The sequence below is a fragment of the Exophiala xenobiotica genome, assembly GCF_000835505.1.
Source record: "Exophiala xenobiotica strain CBS 118157 unplaced genomic scaffold supercont1.4, whole genome shotgun sequence".
Lineage (NCBI taxonomy): Eukaryota > Fungi > Ascomycota > Eurotiomycetes > Chaetothyriales > Herpotrichiellaceae > Exophiala > Exophiala xenobiotica.
In genome coordinates, this window is record NW_013562491.1 from 1574909 (window position 1) to 1593736 (window position 18828).

At 52.8% G+C, this 18828-nt stretch overlaps 10 protein-coding genes across 10 annotated transcripts; 6 read left to right on the forward strand and 4 right to left on the reverse strand.

The window, feature by feature from the left end:
- The first annotated feature begins 653 nt into the window (after positions 1-653).
- On the forward strand, positions 654-2005 carry PV05_06769 (uncharacterized protein). Its single transcript, XM_013459539.1, has 3 exons — positions 654-929; positions 985-1120; positions 1177-2005. Exons 1-3 carry the CDS (start codon positions 855-857, stop codon positions 1848-1850), a joined length of 885 nt encoding a protein of 294 aa, XP_013314993.1. The 5' UTR covers positions 654-854; the 3' UTR covers positions 1851-2005.
- A 562-nt stretch (positions 2006-2567) lies between these two features.
- On the reverse strand, positions 2568-3880 carry PV05_06770 (uncharacterized protein; the record flags this gene model as incomplete). The annotated part of the gene is made up of 3 exons (XM_013459540.1): positions 2568-3123; positions 3191-3774; positions 3830-3880. The coding sequence occupies 3 exons, from the start codon at positions 3878-3880 to the stop codon at positions 2568-2570; spliced, it is 1191 nt and encodes a 396-aa protein (XP_013314994.1).
- A 319-nt stretch (positions 3881-4199) lies between these two features.
- On the forward strand, positions 4200-5479 carry PV05_06771 (uncharacterized protein). Its single transcript, XM_013459541.1, has 4 exons — positions 4200-4365; positions 4474-4628; positions 4683-4866; positions 4919-5479. The coding sequence occupies exons 1-4, from the start codon at positions 4285-4287 to the stop codon at positions 5069-5071; spliced, it is 573 nt and encodes a 190-aa protein (XP_013314995.1). The 5' UTR covers positions 4200-4284; the 3' UTR covers positions 5072-5479.
- Positions 5198-6596, reverse strand: PV05_06772 (ubiquinone biosynthesis protein COQ4, mitochondrial). The gene is made up of 2 exons (XM_013459542.1): positions 5409-6596; positions 5198-5358 (listed from the first exon to the last, which is right to left on the reverse strand). The coding sequence occupies exon 1, from the start codon at positions 6370-6372 to the stop codon at positions 5422-5424; it is 951 nt and encodes a 316-aa protein (XP_013314996.1). The 5' UTR covers positions 6373-6596; the 3' UTR covers positions 5198-5358; positions 5409-5421.
- Positions 6597-6868: 272 nt separating this feature from the next.
- On the reverse strand, positions 6869-8192 carry PV05_06773 (uncharacterized protein). The gene is made up of 3 exons (XM_013459543.1): positions 7985-8192; positions 7678-7932; positions 6869-7627 (listed from the first exon to the last, which is right to left on the reverse strand). The coding sequence occupies exons 1-3, from the start codon at positions 8108-8110 to the stop codon at positions 7583-7585; spliced, it is 426 nt and encodes a 141-aa protein (XP_013314997.1). The 5' UTR covers positions 8111-8192; the 3' UTR covers positions 6869-7582.
- A 201-nt stretch (positions 8193-8393) lies between these two features.
- Positions 8394-10738, forward strand: PV05_06774 (uncharacterized protein). The gene is made up of 3 exons (XM_013459544.1): positions 8394-9635; positions 9687-9795; positions 9844-10738. Exons 1-3 carry the CDS (start codon positions 8710-8712, stop codon positions 10621-10623), a joined length of 1815 nt encoding a protein of 604 aa, XP_013314998.1. The 5' UTR covers positions 8394-8709; the 3' UTR covers positions 10624-10738.
- A 364-nt stretch (positions 10739-11102) lies between these two features.
- Positions 11103-13438, forward strand: PV05_06775 (uncharacterized protein; the record flags this gene model as incomplete). Its single annotated transcript, XM_013459545.1, has 2 exons — positions 11103-12602; positions 12650-13438. 2 exons carry the CDS (start codon positions 11103-11105, stop codon positions 13436-13438), a joined length of 2289 nt encoding a protein of 762 aa, XP_013314999.1.
- A 396-nt stretch (positions 13439-13834) lies between these two features.
- PV05_06776 (uncharacterized protein) lies at positions 13835-15286 on the forward strand (the record flags this gene model as incomplete). The annotated part of the gene is made up of 2 exons (XM_013459546.1): positions 13835-14212; positions 14266-15286. 2 exons carry the CDS (start codon positions 13835-13837, stop codon positions 15175-15177), a joined length of 1290 nt encoding a protein of 429 aa, XP_013315000.1. The 3' UTR covers positions 15178-15286.
- A 319-nt stretch (positions 15287-15605) lies between these two features.
- On the forward strand, positions 15606-16971 carry PV05_06777 (uncharacterized protein). Its single transcript, XM_013459547.1, has one exon. The coding sequence runs from the start codon at positions 15723-15725 to the stop codon at positions 16902-16904; it is 1182 nt and encodes a 393-aa protein (XP_013315001.1). The 5' UTR covers positions 15606-15722; the 3' UTR covers positions 16905-16971.
- PV05_06778 (L-arabinitol 4-dehydrogenase) lies at positions 16931-18415 on the reverse strand. Its single transcript, XM_013459548.1, has one exon. It carries the CDS (start codon positions 18128-18130, stop codon positions 17021-17023), a length of 1110 nt encoding a protein of 369 aa, XP_013315002.1. The 5' UTR covers positions 18131-18415; the 3' UTR covers positions 16931-17020.
- Positions 18416-18828: the final 413 nt, after the last annotated feature.

Here is an 18828-nt window from a genome sequence, read left to right on the forward strand (position 1 = left end):
AAATAGGTTGGAGCAATCTGCAGAAGGCCAGAAACATGAGCACACATGGGCTACTCCGTAGAAGATTGGAGGACCACACCTCGATAGCCAAGCGAGACAGGGGCACTATTGCATTGTTTTCGCAATTTTGCTGTAGGGGATAAGGTTTCGGCGAGTCCAGGAGGCTTGTTGGCCATGCAGACTTTTGTGGGAGTCGAATTCTGCCCAATAAGGCTGCGGCCGATGCTCCGGCCAAGGCTCCGGAACCCTAGCAAGTATTCGGAGTCTGTGGATCCTTCAGATTAGCAGACCGTACCTGAGTAACACCAGCAGTAAGGTAAAGGATCCAGTGTATGTTGTGGGCGCTTGGTGTGGCGTTAACTCTGCTTTGTTCCTGGCGACGCTGTCGCAGACTAGTGTGCCATGGCTGCTTTGGCTTGCCTCTATGAGTGTGAAGGCTTCGAGATCATGCTTCTGGCTAGAACGAGTACATTGAGATTGCATCCCAATCTAGCGCTCCGGTGTAAGACATGCATGGTTGTTCGGATGAAGAGGTGTTGTCTGATGGTAACTGGCCCTTGCCGAAGCCCCGCTCCTATCTCGATCACTTACCCTCGCCGAAGAAGATTGAGAGCCAGGGAAGAAGACCCGCCTCTACACCGGGTGTTTTCAGCCCTCAACCAAACTCAGCTCTCCAGCATGGCGCCATGGATTCGAAAAATATGCAGTCGTGATTTCGCAGTGTCAAGCTGATTTCCTCCGGTCCCTTATATGCTGCCGCTTCCCAACTCTCGCTAACATTTTCTTTCTCGATACCTGACGCATCAGCCAGTCCACCCACACTCGTTAACTTCTTTCGTTCACCGGTTCCTACCATGAAAGGTACCAGTTTTTTTGTTCTTGCTGGGCTTGCCGCCTTCGCACAGGCAGGCCGGCTTCCCCTTTGCTCGGTAAGTACATCTTTCCTGGACACTGGTTGGACCTCATCGCTGACGCTTCTGCAAGGCAATTTGTTTGACCGATGCCATCGCCACCACAGGCTGCAAAGCCAGCAACACACAATGTATCTGCGCGTCAGAGACTTTCATGTCGGCCGTTGCTGAGTGTGTCGAGCAAAGCTGCACCGGAGACGACAAAGCTTGTGAGTCTCAACACCATCATGGTCCATGGCCGGGACCATCATGCTAACTGACCTAGCCACTCTCGAGACTGCCGAGCAATTCTGCTCAGCTGCTGGTGTCCATAGCCAGCTAAAAAAGCGTGAAGCCGACCCTGAGCCTGCGCCATGGGGACGACCAGGAAAGGGTTTGGCCAGTAGTCGCTTCAGGGGAAGGCCGTTTGGCCACAATGGCTGGAGCTGGGGCTGGTGGGCAAAGGGCTCATCCAACAAGCCCAAGGCGTCCACTCCAGTTGAATGGGTCCCTAACTTTGAATCCCATGGTAATGAGTGGTGGAAGGAGCAGAGTGCCAAGTGGTGGAAGGCCAACGGCGCCAATTGGTGGAAGGCCAACGGTCATCACTTCCAGGGTCCCGAATGGTGGAAGGGCAAGAGTGCTCACTGGTGGCACGAGAACGCTGGCCACTGGTACAAAGGTCCGTCCTCAAGTGGAGGAAGCTCAAAGGGAGGAAACAACTGGTGGCCAAAACCCTCTCCACCAAAGGCACAGCCAACGTGGTCACCTTCACCATCACCAACGCCAACAGAGGCTCAGCACACCAAGCCAACTCACCACCCTCACAAACCAACTGATCACCCATCCAAGCCAACGCATACTGCACCCCCAACAAGCACTGAGACTTGGACCCCTTACAAGCCCACAACACAGCCTGTGCACACAGTACTCCCTGATCTTCCTTGGCAAGATTGGTGATTTCGTCGACCACATCGACGGGGAGTTAGGACTGATGGATTATGGCCACACTTCGAAATTCTTTCTGGAGGCATATTAGGCAGCATGTTCTGCATTTAATTTCTCGTATTGATCGTGCTCGTTGCACGTGAATGAAACCAGTTTATTGACGCTTACTTCGTCGTCATGATTATGTTGTCTGCCCGAATCAGCTGCTGAAAGTCCCAGGTCGTAGCCCGGTTGAAAGGTGACTGCAGCAGTATGCCTTTTGCATTCATCCTAAGGTTGTTGAGCTGTCCTTCCCCGTGATCTTGACGCCGGCATCATTGAAGATTCAACGAGTGAGTAATCCGTGCTCGCAACGTATTCGTCTTCTAGCTGGCATTGAATGGTTGTGACCAGCTCTGCAATGGCACATCATGGATGAGTATAGCTGGAGATAAGAGGGACGGTGGGACATCAGCTGCGATCAGCTGAACACGAGCCAAGCTTGCCATCAGGGCCTGGCAAACATGTGGTCAGAATTTGCTTGGCATTCACGTGACACAGTGATCGGTTAGGCAGTCACGTGGCAGTGCTTCATTTGAGGTATCAACAGGCTGGCTGGGGCAGCAGTGAAAGGCTTTGCTTTGAGGATGGTTGTGGTGCTATGGCTTTGATTTGGGGTGATTTGTTCGACTGTCTTTTCGAAGATACAGCAGACTCTTTACAAGACAGGACAAGAAGATCGGAAGCAGTCTATTCTGTATCCATTTGATCTTCAGCACCACCTTCTTTTCGAACGGCGTCCTTCACACCTTGCAGAAAGACTTCCACAGCCTCGACACCACCCAAGGGCACACCGCCTCGCCTCATGTAGCCACCATTGCGGACGTTAATATTGAGTGCTTCACTGATACTCGGCAGACCACCATCCCTCAATGCAATGGTGAGACTGGCCAGGCTTTGTGAAAACTGAGGTGACCGTAAAACCCTCCGCAAAATATCTTTCTTCTGGTTTAAACTCAGAGCTTGTTCAGCAGCTTCTACTGATGCGTGATCTGTATTCAAGGCTGCCATATCGTCTGCTTCTTGCGCCAAAGTCACCAAGGCTGGTGGAAGATATTGCAGTAAGCGGTCAACAAGCTCTTCGCTGGCCGAGTCAATCCATGGTATTGTCGATGCTGGTGTGAGCAGTTCGGCGAGCGTGGTAAATACTCTGTCTGGAGCAGCAGCCTGCTGGCTTTGATTTGGATTGCCACCAGTTGATCGGATGAAGTTCTGGATTATAGTGTTTACATCCATTGCAGCAGCTCTGAGAGACGGTCAGACAACAGAACTGAACTCACGACCGTAGCCCACAGCACGGGTGCATTACCTACGCTCTTCCGCCGTCTGCACCACCCTCCCTAGATTCCTCTCCTTCCTCACGGAAGTCGCCGCCAGTAGCGTCCGGACCAGCTCCTGGACCGCTGTGAGATGGTCGTCTGTTGACGTCGTGATCCGTCCCCTCCACGTCTTCCATCGGCTCGTCATCATCATCAGGTTCATGCTGATCATCAGGTAGTTCTGCCATCTGTTGTTGAACATCCACCTCTTCACCCTGCAATAAGTTGTTCACAATCTGTCCCAGCTTGAGATCCCGAGCACTGAACCAGGCAAGATCGCCTTGCGGGTGTTGACTCTTTGATTGGAGCCAGAAGAGGTGTCGTTGTGAACTGGACGAGAATTTGAGAACATAGATCCTTCCATTGGTTGCCTTTCGAGGGTTCTCGGGGTTCTCTGCGCTCGTAGGATGATATGGAGTAAATGTGCCGTCGGTCGGTAGCATCAGTAGGTCCAGCTCTGGGCTGTCCAATGGAGCAGTCCGCGGCCGCCAACACAGGTGTAAAAGCTCATCTTCAGCATAGAGGTAGATGTATCCAGGTGTGGGCAGAGGCTTGACTCGGGGTGGCGAGGTGCTGGACTTGACAGGCGTCAGTACTGAACCCATGCTTCATCCGTACCGGTTGAGTACTTACATCGAGTTCACAGAGCCCGGCCTTGAAAGTGATGATTGGTTGAATCGACATTGGAACGATCTGGACTACTGGAAATGCGTCGATCAAATCACCGGAACAGTAGAGTCACCTCTCACCGATAGAGAGCCAATTAAGTAGGAAGAGTCGCAGTGGTTCAATATGAGCAGATATACCAAAAGTGTCGCTTTCTGAATCCTTGCAACAACGCAAGAAGCATGGAGCCTAACGTGCAAACGCGGCAAACATTGAGCCTCGCGCTAGTCACGTGATAAGCGACTCCGGAAAACCTACCTGATTCGCGTCGGCCCCGGTCCTCTGCCAAGCCTGTGGACATTTTGCGCACAGTGAGTCCGCATCCGCAATTGGGACTCTTCGCAGGACACCAACTACTCAACAACGCTCCCTGCGAACAAGTCCTCCCTCCATTCTCGACATCTCTCGACACCATCGCCAACATGAGCTCGACCGAAGCGAACCCGGCTGTTGGCAAGGCTTCAAGATGGTATCCGGCTGAAGATACACCTCAGCGCAAGAAGGTGAGTGCGCTCGCATGTGATGACGGCGAGATGCTTGTCAACCATGATGGCTTTGACGCCGTCATCCCGAACCTGTTTACATATAACTAACATCGTTCTAATAACAAGGCCCGGAAATCGATCAAACCCCATCAAACCCGAGCCTCGCTACAACCCGGAGCCGTCCTGATACTGTTGGCTGGACGCTTCAGAGGACGCCGAGTGATCCTGCTCAAGCACTTGAAAGAAGGAACACTCTTGGTTACCGGTCCTTTTAAGATCAAGTAAGCCTCGTCGTGCTCGATGATTCGATTTGTCAGTGCTAACGATACGAACAGTGGTGTCCCAATCCGCCGAGTCAACGCTCGCTATGTCATCAGCACCAGCACCAAAGTCGACATTAGCGGACTTGACCAGTCGACCCTAGACAAGATCGCCAAGCCCGAATACTTCGCCCGGGAAAAGAAAAGCAAGAAGGAGAAGGGTGAGGATGCTTTCATGAAGCAGGGAGAAAAGCCAGAGGTGGGAATCACACACTGAGAGTCTAATGAGCGAGAAACTGACGGTCTTGCAGAAGAAGCAACCCGCATCCGAGCGCGCGTCCGACCAGAAGGCCATCGACAAGCCTCTCCTTTCCGCAATCAAGAACGAGGAATTCCTTGCCAGCTACCTGCGATCCAGCTTCAGCCTGAGACACGGCCAACGACCACACGAGATGGTTTTTTAAACAACTCAATACGAAACCGGGGCCATGCGATGAGTGGCCGTGAACTGGAGAGTCACGGGGTAGAATGAAGGTAGATGGGCGTTGTCTGTGTGCTTGCGTGGTGGTCTTCAAGCAATGACTCTATTCCGAGAAAACAGACAAACACAATGTGATGGGCCACGGCATGATTGACCATGAGGGTAAATTCCATGGACCATGCTACGCTGAGCTGTTCATGTGCCAAAAAAGCCAGAACCAAAGAAAGAATGATTCTGCAGAGCCGATGCCTTGAATCAAGTTTCAGGATTCTTGCCAAATGATAAGCGACATGAAATCTATTCCTCCATCATTGACTTACATCTATGTGAATTTCAATTGGCTTTTGCAGGAGCAGGAGCAGGAGCACTATTTGTGGCAGGCACCTTCGCAGCCTTAGCAGCTCTCCGTTCGTCCCTCAACTTCTTTCGGATGGTCCTTAGATCCGGCGGCTGCTCGACCCCAAGCCTCTTGCGCAAGTCAGCAACGTCTGTTTCCAGCTCTTCCTCCCAGTATACGCTGATTAGATCCTTACTGCGCCAACCGTTCGAAAATGCCCATGGCAGGAAGATCTGGAACATTCGCTGGCGCTCGGCAGGCTTGAGGCGCACTATGGCGGCCAGGCTGAGCCCGGTCATCGGCAGGCCAGTATTTGCGAATTCGAACGCCTTCAGCCCGAGTTCTCCTTCGACCCAGACGGGTAGGCCCGTTACGGCGTGATAGAAATCATGGCACTCGCGATACCGCTGCATCACGTACGCCTCTTCTTCGTCGTCAATGTAGCGGACTGCATCTCGAGTGTCTGGCGTGACTCCTTCGCGATCTAGCCAGGCTGCGTATGCTCTTCCCACGCTGTTCTCCGGCAGCTTTCGTAGCATCTCCAATGGCATGCTCTTGGATGTAATTCTCGGCCGGTCTCTCAGTATTCTTCTGCCTGTAGGATCAGAAAGCATTCTCTTCCGTAACCAGGAGATGAAGAACGGCTGCGCTGTCGCCTCACCCAGTGCCGCCACCATATCATGGCGGTAGGGATCTATCAGCGATGTGATTGCGCTACCGACTGCTAGGCCAATACGCTCCACGGACGTGAGCGGTACATGGCCGGGGTAGTTTGGCGGAGGGCGGTTGAGGACGGAGAAAGGTCGTCGATGTGAGGAAGATTGTTGATTGCTGTCACTCAGTCGGTGTAGTGGACGGGTACAGTTCGCGCATGTTGGCTGGGAGAGTCGTAGGATCGAAGAGAAGATTGCGAGATCTCGTTGTCTGCTCGAGAGTGGAAGCTTCATGCTGTAGAGTAATACAGGTGCACCCTCTTCGTTCGAGCAGAGTTGCTCCTCGCAGAGTCTTTGTAGTACGTAGGACAAGATTCCAAGGTCACGTAAGGTATCCTTGTACCAGTATTCTTGTCAAAGGTGCTCAGTACCTATGCTCTAGTGGGTTTCACTGAGACTCTGGTACTTTCTCTTCTGCGACAGAATAATACCTACATCAAGCCATTGGTAGATGTGTCGTAGAAACATTGCACAGGGTCGGAGAAGATCTCCTGTCACTCCACCTTGCATTGGAGATCGCCTACCAAGCGGACCGCAATGCTAATTAGCCGCTCTCCCACCTCTCGCGTCGTGTGCTTGAACAGCATATGTAGCTGCATATGGGCAATGTCTGTGCAGATGCGTGACGTTATAGGAAGTCAGCAATCGTCTTCACAGACTCAATCTCGAAGTTTGGTCTAGGCTTGTCGAGCAGACAGGGCATATGGGATCACCTGGAAACTAGGTAGACCTCATATCTATTAAAACGTCTATCAGATGTTGATCTTGTATGATCCCTGGTCCTGGGCAGACCCAAGGGACAAGTCAAGCTTCTGCTCATGGACTTCCATTCAATACCTCGCCCAATTAGGACTCTATATTCAGCATCGCAACCTTCTGTCAACAACTCGACCGAACTCGAGAGGCTTACCAGGTCCAGGCCAAGCACGCGATTGTACCCTCCTCAGGTCTTTGATTTGGTGGGCAAAGGCCTTCACCCGGTGTTGACAGCGTAAGATGGCTTCGATCCCACAAGTGGAGCCTTCTTGCAAGAATGTACAATAAAGGCCATAGTTGTATCAGTAGGGCTTGCCAACGTTTTTGTAGGTTGCTGGATTGTGGCTTGTCGTAGTTGCATTGGTGACATCTGCGCTCAGCGAAGGGTGAGCTAGAACTCGAGGTCAGCTTGGCAGCATTCTGTCATGTTAGATCCTCTCATCTCTCCATGGCGACTGAGAATAGAGATGCGAAGGGATATTGGGAAATGCGCCTTGATATGGACGAAGCAACGCTTCCAGGCAGCAAAGTCAACAAAACAAGCGATCTTAACGGAAGCGGATGGTCATGATGGATTCGCTCCCATTCCCTAGATATGTACAATTCTGCGCAGCTTTCTTAGCCACTCGCCGCGACCTTCTCTTTTAATGTGGGGTGCTACAGCCCATCCATGAAAGATGTAAGTTGCTTAATATCCCTCTTTTCCCCACTTGTTCAGCTTGTCGTGGATGTCCTAGGCAGAACAGTTAGACCGGAATCAACTCGAAAAGAAACCAAACCCACCTTTGGCAACGTAACACTAGGGACAATAACTGTGTTCAATGCGCTTGGAGCATTCCTAGGAGCTTGTGACCGATCTCCTTTGGGGTGGTACTGATATTTGAACTGCTTGGATTCATCATCATCGACATGGTCGACCTGCCACGGCATCGAACTGTTGGCAACGGAGACTTCGGCTTCTGAGGTAGCGGAGGTAGGCTTGCGGCCAAAGTAGAAACCTGCCAACCCAAAGGCGCCACACATGACACCTAGAAGGACCTATTCATGATCAATGCCTGATCAATCAAGCGAGCTGGGCTGCTGGACGTACATAAAGCTCCGGGTCTCGTTTTGGTGCCTTTCTCAAATTCTGCTCCTGTCCAGCATGTTTGGGAGCTCGTCGAGCCAGGGTAGGAGCAAAAGCTGCTCGCCGAGCGAGGGTAGGGACGAAGGACATCTTGGACGTATCGACAGTGGACTTCGGAGGGGAGAGTGTGGTTGTCAAGGTGGTTTGGACGCAAGGCAAGGTGAGTGGTGTGAGCCAGCCGTTGAAAGATACAGTGATCGCAGTTGCAGCTCCGAATCCAGTTTAGCTCCTCAGTCAATCTTTCACGTGACCATTCGTCGTAGTCAGCCAGCGAGCCAGGAACAAGCCGGAAATGACAGGCCGCTACGAGGATTTGTCTGGGTTGCTTGTACCCCTAAACTCCGGAATTGCGTAGGTCGGTCTCTTCATTTCATTTCTCGTTTCTTGTGCAGCCTCACTTTAACTGCCCATCCTGCGCTTCACCTTCACCCTCACCTTCACCTCCATCATCATGGCCAATCCCCTCGTTTTGCGACCAACAGCGCGCTCTACATAGCGACGACATCACAACAGTCATTCCTTCTCAGCCATCGACTACTCTTCGACTTTCGCCTACTTCTCGTTGTGGACCTCAATCTACCTTCCCCGGGTTCAGCAGCGTCACCCTGGTACTACCTAGACGATATGCGCTCAATGTCACACCGGTGACGCGACAGCTCTACCCATAATACTCCCTCAAACCCAAACAGATGGCTGGAAGACCCTCTACCGCAAGGAGTGAAATCTCTTCTGCCATTTCCGACGATGGATTCGGTTCGCGACCGCAGTCGGGCGTCAATCCCTTACCTTCCTTGCCAAACCCTCCTGCTTCTCAACATGGCTACGCTCATTTAAGGGGCATCACTCAGCCCACAAATCGCTCTGTAAGGAGCAATCCTGCACCTTCGAGTACGGCCGGGTCCAGCAGACCACAAAGCCCTGTCAGTCAGGCCAGTCGCACCCATGTCCCATCACTGACGGCACAAGGCTTCTTCAAGCCCATGAGCTCGCAAAGATTGCAGGCGCAAAGATTGAAAAGACCTCTGGGAACCAGGACCATGCAACCTCCTGTTCCAATACCAGATGGGGAAGGCGATGATGATGCTCGGAGTCTGGCGTCTAGCAGACAGGGACCGTTTCATGCAATGCCGAAGAACCATCGACCAGCGCCCTCAATCACGACCGAAGACACTCAATCAGAAGCGCCCGAGACTGTCGATGCGCCGTTTCCCGACTATTCTTCTCATAATGATGGGGACACAGTGCTGGTTGGCGGAGCCATCCCAGAGAAACAACAACACCGTCCTTCTCGACTCAACATAGCAAGCACTCACAAAGTTGGTGACCCACCTCAACGGTCGCCGCTTTCATTCCGATCTGGTCTCAGTTTGGGAAGTAAACATCGTTTGGAAGCCGGCCATCAACATCTTCCGTCAACCACCACTTCCCCTCGGTATGCACCGGAGACAAATGCAGAGGTGGCACGCCGAAGCGCGTTGGGCAAGAACTATGAGTACTTCGAGGGTAACACCATCTTCTGGTGGGGTGGACGTCTTCAAAACGCCCGTGATCGACCTATCAATGTGCTCACTGGGGTAGTCGTGGTCCTCCCAGCAGTTCTCTTTTTCGTTTTCTCGTGAGTAATTGAGGATTGCGGCGTTTCGGAAGTTGACTGACCATCCTGTAGAGCTCCTTGGCTGTGGCATCACGTTTCGCCAGCGATCCCTATTATTTTCGCATATCTCTTTTTCGTTTGTTTGTCTTCGTTTCTCCACGCGTCACTCGTTGACCCCGGGGTGAGTAATTGATCTGGTTCGGGTTCCGATGCGTGCTGACAATGTCAGATATTTCCTCGAAATATTCACCCTTTTCCACCAGAGGAAATCGACGACCCATTAGCCCTCGGACCGCCGACTAACGACTGGGTCATGGTCCGACTGGCAACTTCTACTACAGCAGCGATGGACGTGCCAGTCAAGTATTGCAAGACATGCAATATTTGGCGGCCGCCTCGTTGCTATCATTGCCGTGTTTGCGACAACTGTGTCGAAACTCTGGACCACCATTGTGTCTGGATCAATAACTGCGTAGGGCGACGCAACTACCGTTACTTTTTCGCCTTTGTCAGCACAGCGACTCTTACAGGTCTTTTCCTGGCGTTTGCGTCTCTGGGTCAGGTCATCGCCTATCACAATCAGAGACACGTTTCAATCGGGACAGCAATAGACAAAAACCGAGTCCCGTTCGCCATGTTCATCTATGGTCTTCTTGGCTTCCTGTACCCGTTGTCGTTGTGGATTTACCATTTATTGCTTACAGCGAAAGGCGAGACAACGCGAGAATATCTTGCATCTCGAAGATTCCCTAAAGCTGAACGACATCGTCCGTTCACACAAGGCAATTTTATCAAGAACTGGATCTCGGTTCTGGCTAGACCGAAGCCTCCAACTTATGTTCATTTTAAGAAGCAGTATGAAGAGGGAGACCAGCGGTTTGGGTCACGGAGGGGCCAGCGTCAAGCCAAATTGAATGGCGAGGCACAGAATGGAGGGATGGAAATGAAGCCAGTGCAAGGAGCACCGAAGACTTTTGAAGGTCCCACAGGAAGAATCCCCAAGAAGTGAGCGAGATGAATCTGTACAGTAATTGGCTCTTGAGCAAGTGTATATCAATTCGAGAGAGAACCCATCCATTATGCACCCGAGGTCTGATAATGAGGTGAAACAGTTTCGCCAGCGCTTGGAACACCCTGACCAACAGAGTGTCAGTGTGACACCGAGTTGCTAGGCATGCAGTGGATGCTTGATGTTTGAAAATAGTTCGAAAGGGGAATGTTGTCGTCTTGGGTCGCTTCGTGGTCTGTTCCCTTGCGATTGGCGGATACCCCTACAGTTTTGGCGTCGTTCATACTATGGTACAACAGCAACTATTTCGCCGTTTCTCAACACCAGCCTCATAATCGCACTTCACTCTTCGCTTTCACGCGTTTGTCTTACGGCAGCGTCTTGTGAAAGTCAACGTACCGTTTTCTTAGCAGATGCACCCTTCCTTCTCGGCCCCTTGACGCGTTCACACTTGGGTACCCCTCCCAGCCTCACTCACAATGCCTCTACGCCAAAGCCTCTTAAATTTCTACAAGTCTCGAACTGAGAATCTCAAGTCCAAACCTGCAGAGCCTTCTATCACGCGTCCCAACATGACCCGAAGTGCCAGCTCGACCTCTTCAGACACAGATCCTGATACCATCGTGGTGTCATCCCATCCGCCAGCTCAATTACCTACTCCCTCCGAGAGCTCGTGTGACGTGTCTATCTTGGATGCTGAGGTCCTCAAGATGAAACAGGTGCCTAAAGGACGGGCACGACGCGTCAGTTCACGACTGACAAAGAGCGGTAGCCAGGATGGTCTGGTAGCAAACATTGAGGATGACGATGTCAAGAACAGAAACGTTAGCGGCAAGACCTTGGTCGACTTGGATAATGCAAGCCAGTCAACGCTGGTCAAGGATGGTATTGCCGCCTTGGACATTCCCTGGAACATGAGCGAGGTGTTTGCACAAGGAGGCAAGAAAGACTTGTTGGACAGCAAACATGACACGACAATGGAAGACGCAGATTCTACAATGGGCCTTGAAGACGAGGATGACGAAGTGCGAAAGGAAAAGGCTGCAGCAAAGAAGGCAAAGATAGAAGAGAATAACAGGATATGGGAAGAAAAACGCCGGGCTGCAGAGAAACAAGCCACCAGACGATCTTCGCGTGTGCCAGTTCTTGACAAAGCAGGAGAACTGGTCGCCAACATTGCAAGCAGTGTTCTTGGAAAAAGGAAAGACAGAGCTGGGAGAAGAAGCATGGCCAACCTACCGTCCGAGGCTGCTCAAGAGCCTGATTCGAAGAGACGACGTGTTAGCCACGGTGATGCTCTGACGCTTGAGGAACCTGTTCACAAGAAGCTGCCAGCTCGACGACAAGAGAAGAAATGGCTATCATCAGGTCTCTACGCCGGTCAACCGAGGATTTTTGACGGTCGTCTTACCGAGAGCAAGAACCGACGCAAGAGCACGCAAGCCGCTGAGCCGATCAAGGAGAACAAGGTGCTCCCGCTCCCTATGTTTGCTGGTGAACGCCTTCTCAAGCAGGGCCGCGACTTCAAGTTGCCTTTCGATATCTTCTCACCGCTTCCTCCTGGTCAGCCCAAGCCTGATGAATGGAAGAAAGTGAACAAGAATGTCTTTGTCGGCGACGCAGCTCAATCGTGGCGAGTGTCGAAATTTGAAGAACACTCCAGCTGCTTGTGCAAGCCGGAGAATGGCTGTGACCACAATTGCCTTAATCGCTACATGTTCTACGAATGTGATGAGCGGAATTGCAACCTGACTCCTGAGCAATGTGGAAATCGCTCCTTCGAAAAGCTACGACAACGAGTCAAAAAGGGTGGAAAGTACAATATCGGTGTGGAAGTGATCAAGACTGACAACAGAGGATATGGAGTTCGAAGCAACCGAACATTCGAGCCGAATCAGATCATTGTTGAGTACACTGGAGAAATCATCACACAAGAAGAGTGCGAAAAGAGAATGAAGACAATGTATAAAAATAACGAGGTAAGACGGTCAGTTGGGTTCAGGTGTGCTTGACTAACATGATATAGTGTTACTATCTCATGCTGTTCGATCAGAACATGATTATCGATGCTACCCGTGGGTCAATTGCACGATTTGTCAACCACTCATGCGCTCCCAACTGCAGAATGGAGAAGTGGACGGTCAATGGAAAACCACGAATGGCCCTCTTCGCTGGTGATCGTGGCGTCATGACGGGGGAAGAACTGACCTACGACTATAACTTCGACCCTTACTCCCAGAAGAATGTGCAAGCATGCAGATGTGGTGCCGAAAATTGCCGTGGTGTTCTTGGACCGCGAACGAAGGAGGACCGAAAGCAGAAAACCCCTGAGGGGGATAACAAGAAGATCGGAAAATTGGCTGGAGCCAAGAGGAAGATCGCGGAAGCAATTGAAGAAACTACGAGCCGTGTCACGAAGAAGGCCAAGCTTTCCCAACCCAAGGCGAAGGTCTACAGGTCCAGCGGTCTGGGTAGCCCTCTCAACGTACGAAAGGTGAAGCTCATGAAGAAGGCTGTTTCTCGAAAGACCAGCGCCACTGCTATTGGATTTGCAAGACGGCCATCGAAGCTTAAGAAGTTGGTCGAAAGTGCGAAGAGCAAGACGGTCAAGCAACGAGTTGTCTCCACATCATCATCGACGGCGTTGATTGTGAAAGAGAATCCCAAGGAAACAGCGAAGCCGCTTTCGAGATCTTCTAGCTTGCGAGACAAGGCTTCCAGCGTCAGGAGTCGAGTTGTTAGGACTGTTCGTGGGAGTCAAAGTGGAAGGAGCAGAACTATTCGAGCCGTTGCTGATGAGGCAGAGGAATTGTGAACGGTGAAACATGGCTGTCGGCGTTTGTGACGGGGACTATTCTATGATGAGGTTGGTCGAAAGTATGAAGGACTTTATACATCATGAAGAAGGTGGGAGTGGTAAGGTGGACGCACGAATCATTGGTGTCGGCTCGGCTCGTCGGGTCCAGCAATATTGGGAAGTTCAACGAAGGTGGTTGAATGACGAAAGGATCCTCATCGGCGGACTTCTCCTGTGCGGAGAAATTCAGCAGTGATACAGTGATTCTACAAGACTTCGAGGCAGCAACGAACAAGAGGAGCTGTTTATTCTTTCTACTTCAAAGCTCCTCCAGCTCATACAGGCCCTGTAGCACTTGTTACCCACTAAGCACGACAACTAAGCACGTTCGATTTTGAACAACTGGTAAGAAACATGGCATCTAAACCATCCCCTTTCGCCTCCATTATCAACAAACACCGCCCGGCCCTTGCCTCCTACGAGGACCTATATAAACACTGCCATGCAAATGGCGAGCTCTCCACCCAGGAGCGCGAGACGGCCGCGCTGGTCACTTCGCATCTCAAGAAACTCCTCGGGGGTGGTGATCTGGACATACGCCCCAACATAGGCGGACATGGACAGATCGCCATCCTCCGAAATGGTGAGGGCAAGACTCTACTTCTGCGTGCCGACATCGACGCTCTGCCCGTGCAGGAGAAGACCGGGCTGCCCTACGCCAGTACCAAGACCATGACCGACACAGATGGGCAAGTGAAGCCTGTTATGCATGCGTGCGGTCACGATTTCCATGTAAGTCTGTCCCTCCTCGTTCTCGAAGGATCGTGGTTCCTGACACATGATAGATCACGGCAATGCTCGCTGCCGCGGAGACACTACTGGCGAGTCGAAGCCACTGGTCCGGCACCATCGTCTTCCTCTTCCAGCCTGCCGAGGAAAGAGGCAGCGGGGCGCGTGCCATGATCGACGATGGACTCTATGATCAGTCTAAGCACGCATGTCCGATTCCTGACGTCGTGCTAGGTCAGCATGTGTTCCCCTTGCAAGCGGGCAAGACAGCCACGCGCGTGGGGAGTGTCATGAGCGCGGCGGATAGTTTCAAGATCACGATCTACGGATCGGGCGGGCACGGGAGCATGCCACACAAGACGATCGACCCGGTGGTTATTGCCAGCTATATCGTCGTGCGGCTACAATCTATCGTGAGCAGGGAAGTCCCGCCAGATGAGACGGCCGTTGTCACAGTCGGAGCACTGCAGGCCGGGAGCACGGAGAACATCATCAGTGACGAAGCGGTGATAAAGATCAATATTCGGACTGTGAGCACCGAGTGGAGAGACCGCATACTAGCGAGTGTGAAGAGGATTGTAGACGCAGAGTGTATGGCGGGACGGTGTCCAAAGCCTGCACTGATCGAACCGACGAGTCGGTTCCCGCTGACTGTGAACGATGAGAGTGTTACAAAGGTGGTGAGTGGGGGCTTGAGTGCGTATTTTGGAGACGAGCATGATCCGAATGTGAAGAATGTGTTGGGAAGTGAGGATTTTGGACTCCTGGGAAGTAGTATCGACAGGCCGTATTGCTTTTGGTTCTTTGGCGGGCATGGCAGAGAGTACTACGACAGCATGGTGAAGGAAGGCAAGGAGCATGAAATCCCGGTCAATCATAGTCCCTTCTTTGCGCCGGTGGTGCAGCCGACGTTGAAGACGGGAGTTGATGCCATGGTGGTGGCCGCGTTGAGCTTCCTGGGGAAGTGAACGGCAGCTATGGCACGAGAGGTAGAAAGGAAAAGGCGCACGCTGTGTGTTCGGGTCGAAGTCTACACGAGACTGGTAGTAGAAGAAGTCCATAGGTACCTATCACCCAGGTGAGAGATGGTGTTGAACATCCCGATCCCAGGTTGGATCCTCGGACGATGTTGGCTCAATTACTACCTTGGTTATTAGTTAGTACTCGTATCTATCCCCTGCACGCCGCTGCTTTCTATCGTCCTTGGAATCTTCTTTGGGCACTACTTCACTTTGGAAATCTGTTCTGACTCGAGAAGATACGGGATCAATGAATCACATTTGTCATCACCAAGGCCCTGAGCAGCAAAGTGTGAGGTCTGCCGGCATCGGCAAAGGCACGCCATCGACCTCCTGCGGAGAATGGCCGATCAACGACATGGCTTCTTGGATGTGATATAAACAGCTTTCTTCCCCAGAGAGTCATCGACCCCACCTGGAATCCTGTAGCTCAGCTTCATATGCCATAGGACGGACCCCTCGACCATATATACTGCTATCTCCTTGCTCCCTACATGAGACCTTGGATGCACACACCCACCCGACGTCTTCACTCGCTAGCCCTCAACCTCTCCCGCCCGAGCACCATATCACAACAACAGCAACTCTCGGCCTCAAGCTCGAGATCAACATCAACCATGTCCAACGCTGACAAGATCAAACTCGCCATTCTCGACGACTACGCCTCCATCGCCCCAGCCCATTTCTCTTCCATCACATCCCACGTCGAAATCCACAGCTTCCCGGAAACCCTGAACGCACGCATCACATCGGAGCATGACGCCCTCATCAAACGTCTCGAGCCGTTCACAATAATATCATCCATGCGCGAACGGACACAGTTCCCACGCTCCGTGCTCTCGTCTCTGCCAAACTTGAAACTCCTATTAACAACAGGCATGAAGAACGCGGCCATCGACATCTCCGCGTGCACGGAGCTCGGTATTACAGTTGTCGGGACCGGCCCCAAGCCAAATGCCGTCAAGGGCTACGACGCCACGAACGAAATGACGTGGGCGCTTATCTTGGGCTTGACGAAGGACTTGGTTGGTGGCGACGCGGTCGTCAAGGGTAGCCCCAACGGGTGGCAGAGCAGTCTTGTATCCGGCCTCTCTGGGAAAACGTTGGGCTTGCTCGGCCTCGGCAGACTGGGCACCCAAGCCGCCGCGACGGGCATGCTGGGCTTCGGCATGGACGTGCTCGCGTGGAGTAGCAGCCTCACGCAGGACAAGGCCGACGAAGCGGCAAAGTCGCGCGGTCTGCCGGCGGGGAGTTTCAAAGTCGCGGGTTCCAAGACCGAGCTGTTCGAGAAGGCGGATGTGTTGAGCGTGCATTACGTGCTCAGCGACCGGTCAAGGGCCATCGTTGGAAGTGAGGAGCTAGGTGCCATGAAACCCAGCGCGATACTGGTGAATACATCGAGAGGCCCGCTCGTCGATGAAAGCAGCTTGGTCCAGGTGCTGGAGGCCGGCAAGATCAGGGGTGCGGGATTGGATGTCTTTGATACGGAGCCACTACCGGGAGACAGCCCGTGGCGCAGGGATGGGTATTGGGGGAGTAACGGGAGGAGCAAGCTATTGCTCAGTCCGCATATGGGGTACGTCGAGGAGGAGACGATGCACGCTTGGTATGAGCAGCAGGTGGCGGCGGTCAAGGCGTGGTTGAAGGGGGAGGGTATCAAGGGAGTGATCTGTTAAGGGTAGGAAAATGCTTCCCTCATGTCTTGAAATCTCAATGCATTATCAATTGTCTAGCTATGCGATGATGGTGACGATGCTTCACGAGTGGTCGGTCGAGGTGACTACCATTCCAACTATAAACTATCATCGTTTTTGAGCTGCACCTTAATAGCGCCACTCTTGGGGTCACTCGCCGTCTTGAACGCGGCGATGGCATCACTCATGTTGAAGCGATGAGTGACCAATTTATCCAGGTTGATCACACCGTTCTCCACCAGTCGAATGGCCTTGGGCCACGTATTGCAGTAACGGTACTGGTACTGCAGGTCGATCTCCATCACACTCAGTCTCATGAACGGCACCTTCATCTCGTTCTTGCCCACCCCAATGATGAAGACCTTGCCGCCAAACCTGACGCTCCAAATGGCACTGGCGACACTCGATTCGACGCCTGTGCATTCCATCGCCACTCGAGGTCTGGCGCCACCCATGGCTGAAATGATGCCTTCGGCGCATTCTTCAGGCGACTTGCCCATGGGGATCTTGAACGTAGAAACCCGCGGAACGAGCGATTTGGCAAACTTCAATCTGCCCTCATCGATATCCGTGATGACAATCGGGCACGCGCCGGCTGCCTCGCAACACAGCAGCGTCACAAGACCGATTGGGCCGGCGCCGCATATCAGGACGGGATCACCGAGACGGACTCCTGCGCGGTCCATTCCTGCTAATGCGACCGAGAGGGGTTCCAATAGACTGCCATTTTCGTAGCTCATGTCCCCGATCTTGTGGCACCATACAGCCGGGTGTTTGACGTATCGTCTCAGCAGACCGTCGATGGGAGGCGTGCTCAGGAACTCGACGCTCTCGCAGCCGTTGTATCGTCCCGTCAGGCACGGCTCGCATTTGAAACACGGGATGTTGGGCTCGATGGCCACTCTGTCGCCGGGCTTTAAGGACGTGACCGAAGGGTGCACCGAGAGGATGATGCCTGCTGACTCGTGACCGAGAATATGGTCGCCCCCCACGATCATGGGTCCTATACATCCTGCGTGCCAGAAGTGCACGTCTGAACCGCAGATCCCGGTCGATTTGACCGCAAGGTATACTTCTCCCTCTTTCAGATGTTTGCCCGCTTGCACATCGGAGAGGGTGGGTGTGGTCTCGGCTACCCAGAGGTCATGTTTGGGGTTTGTGAAGACGCCGATGTTCGACTTGGTGGGCTGCAGTTCGGTGGTGCTCATCGTGTCGGTTGGTGTGCCGGTGGTTGTGGTGGTGGTTGTTGCGGTTGCGGTTGCTGGTGCTGGTGCTTGGACTGCGTGATGGACACACCAAGACACACGATGTGATGATGGACAATGGCGTGCGGGAATCCTATTCCAATGAGGAGCGCAGACACAAAGATATCACAACCTGCTTCAACAAGGGCAGGGAGGGCGTAGGAGGGTCGAGGGGGAGGAAATGGGATGTGGCCCGGTAGATGTGGCCAGGTTGAGCATCTTATACCTACCTAGGTACTACTGTGCAGGTGGCCAACAACTGGTACAAGGCCAGTTGACCACGACCAGCGAAAGCAGATGTACTCCGTACCACAGTACGAGTATCCAGTCACCAGTTTCCTCGCTGTCTGGGTGGCTGTGGCATTGGAGAAAAAGCAGAAGGCGGGCCGTGTATGTCTCTATCACAATCCCCCACCCCCACCCAAGTGCCACCCAAACATCCCTCCACCGGCGCACCTCTCCCCCCCCTGACCGCCGCGGCATTGCCCTTTTCGTCAGCTTTTCTCTGGCGGGCCATATCGCACCGGACACCCAAGGAGGTTTTCAAGCACCGCAGCCTCGTTCAGGCTTTCATCGACCCAGACGACTCGGGACTGTGCTTGGTGCTCCAGGTCAAGTCTCCGCATCATGACTGTTTGGCTCGAGCTCAAGCTTGACTACGG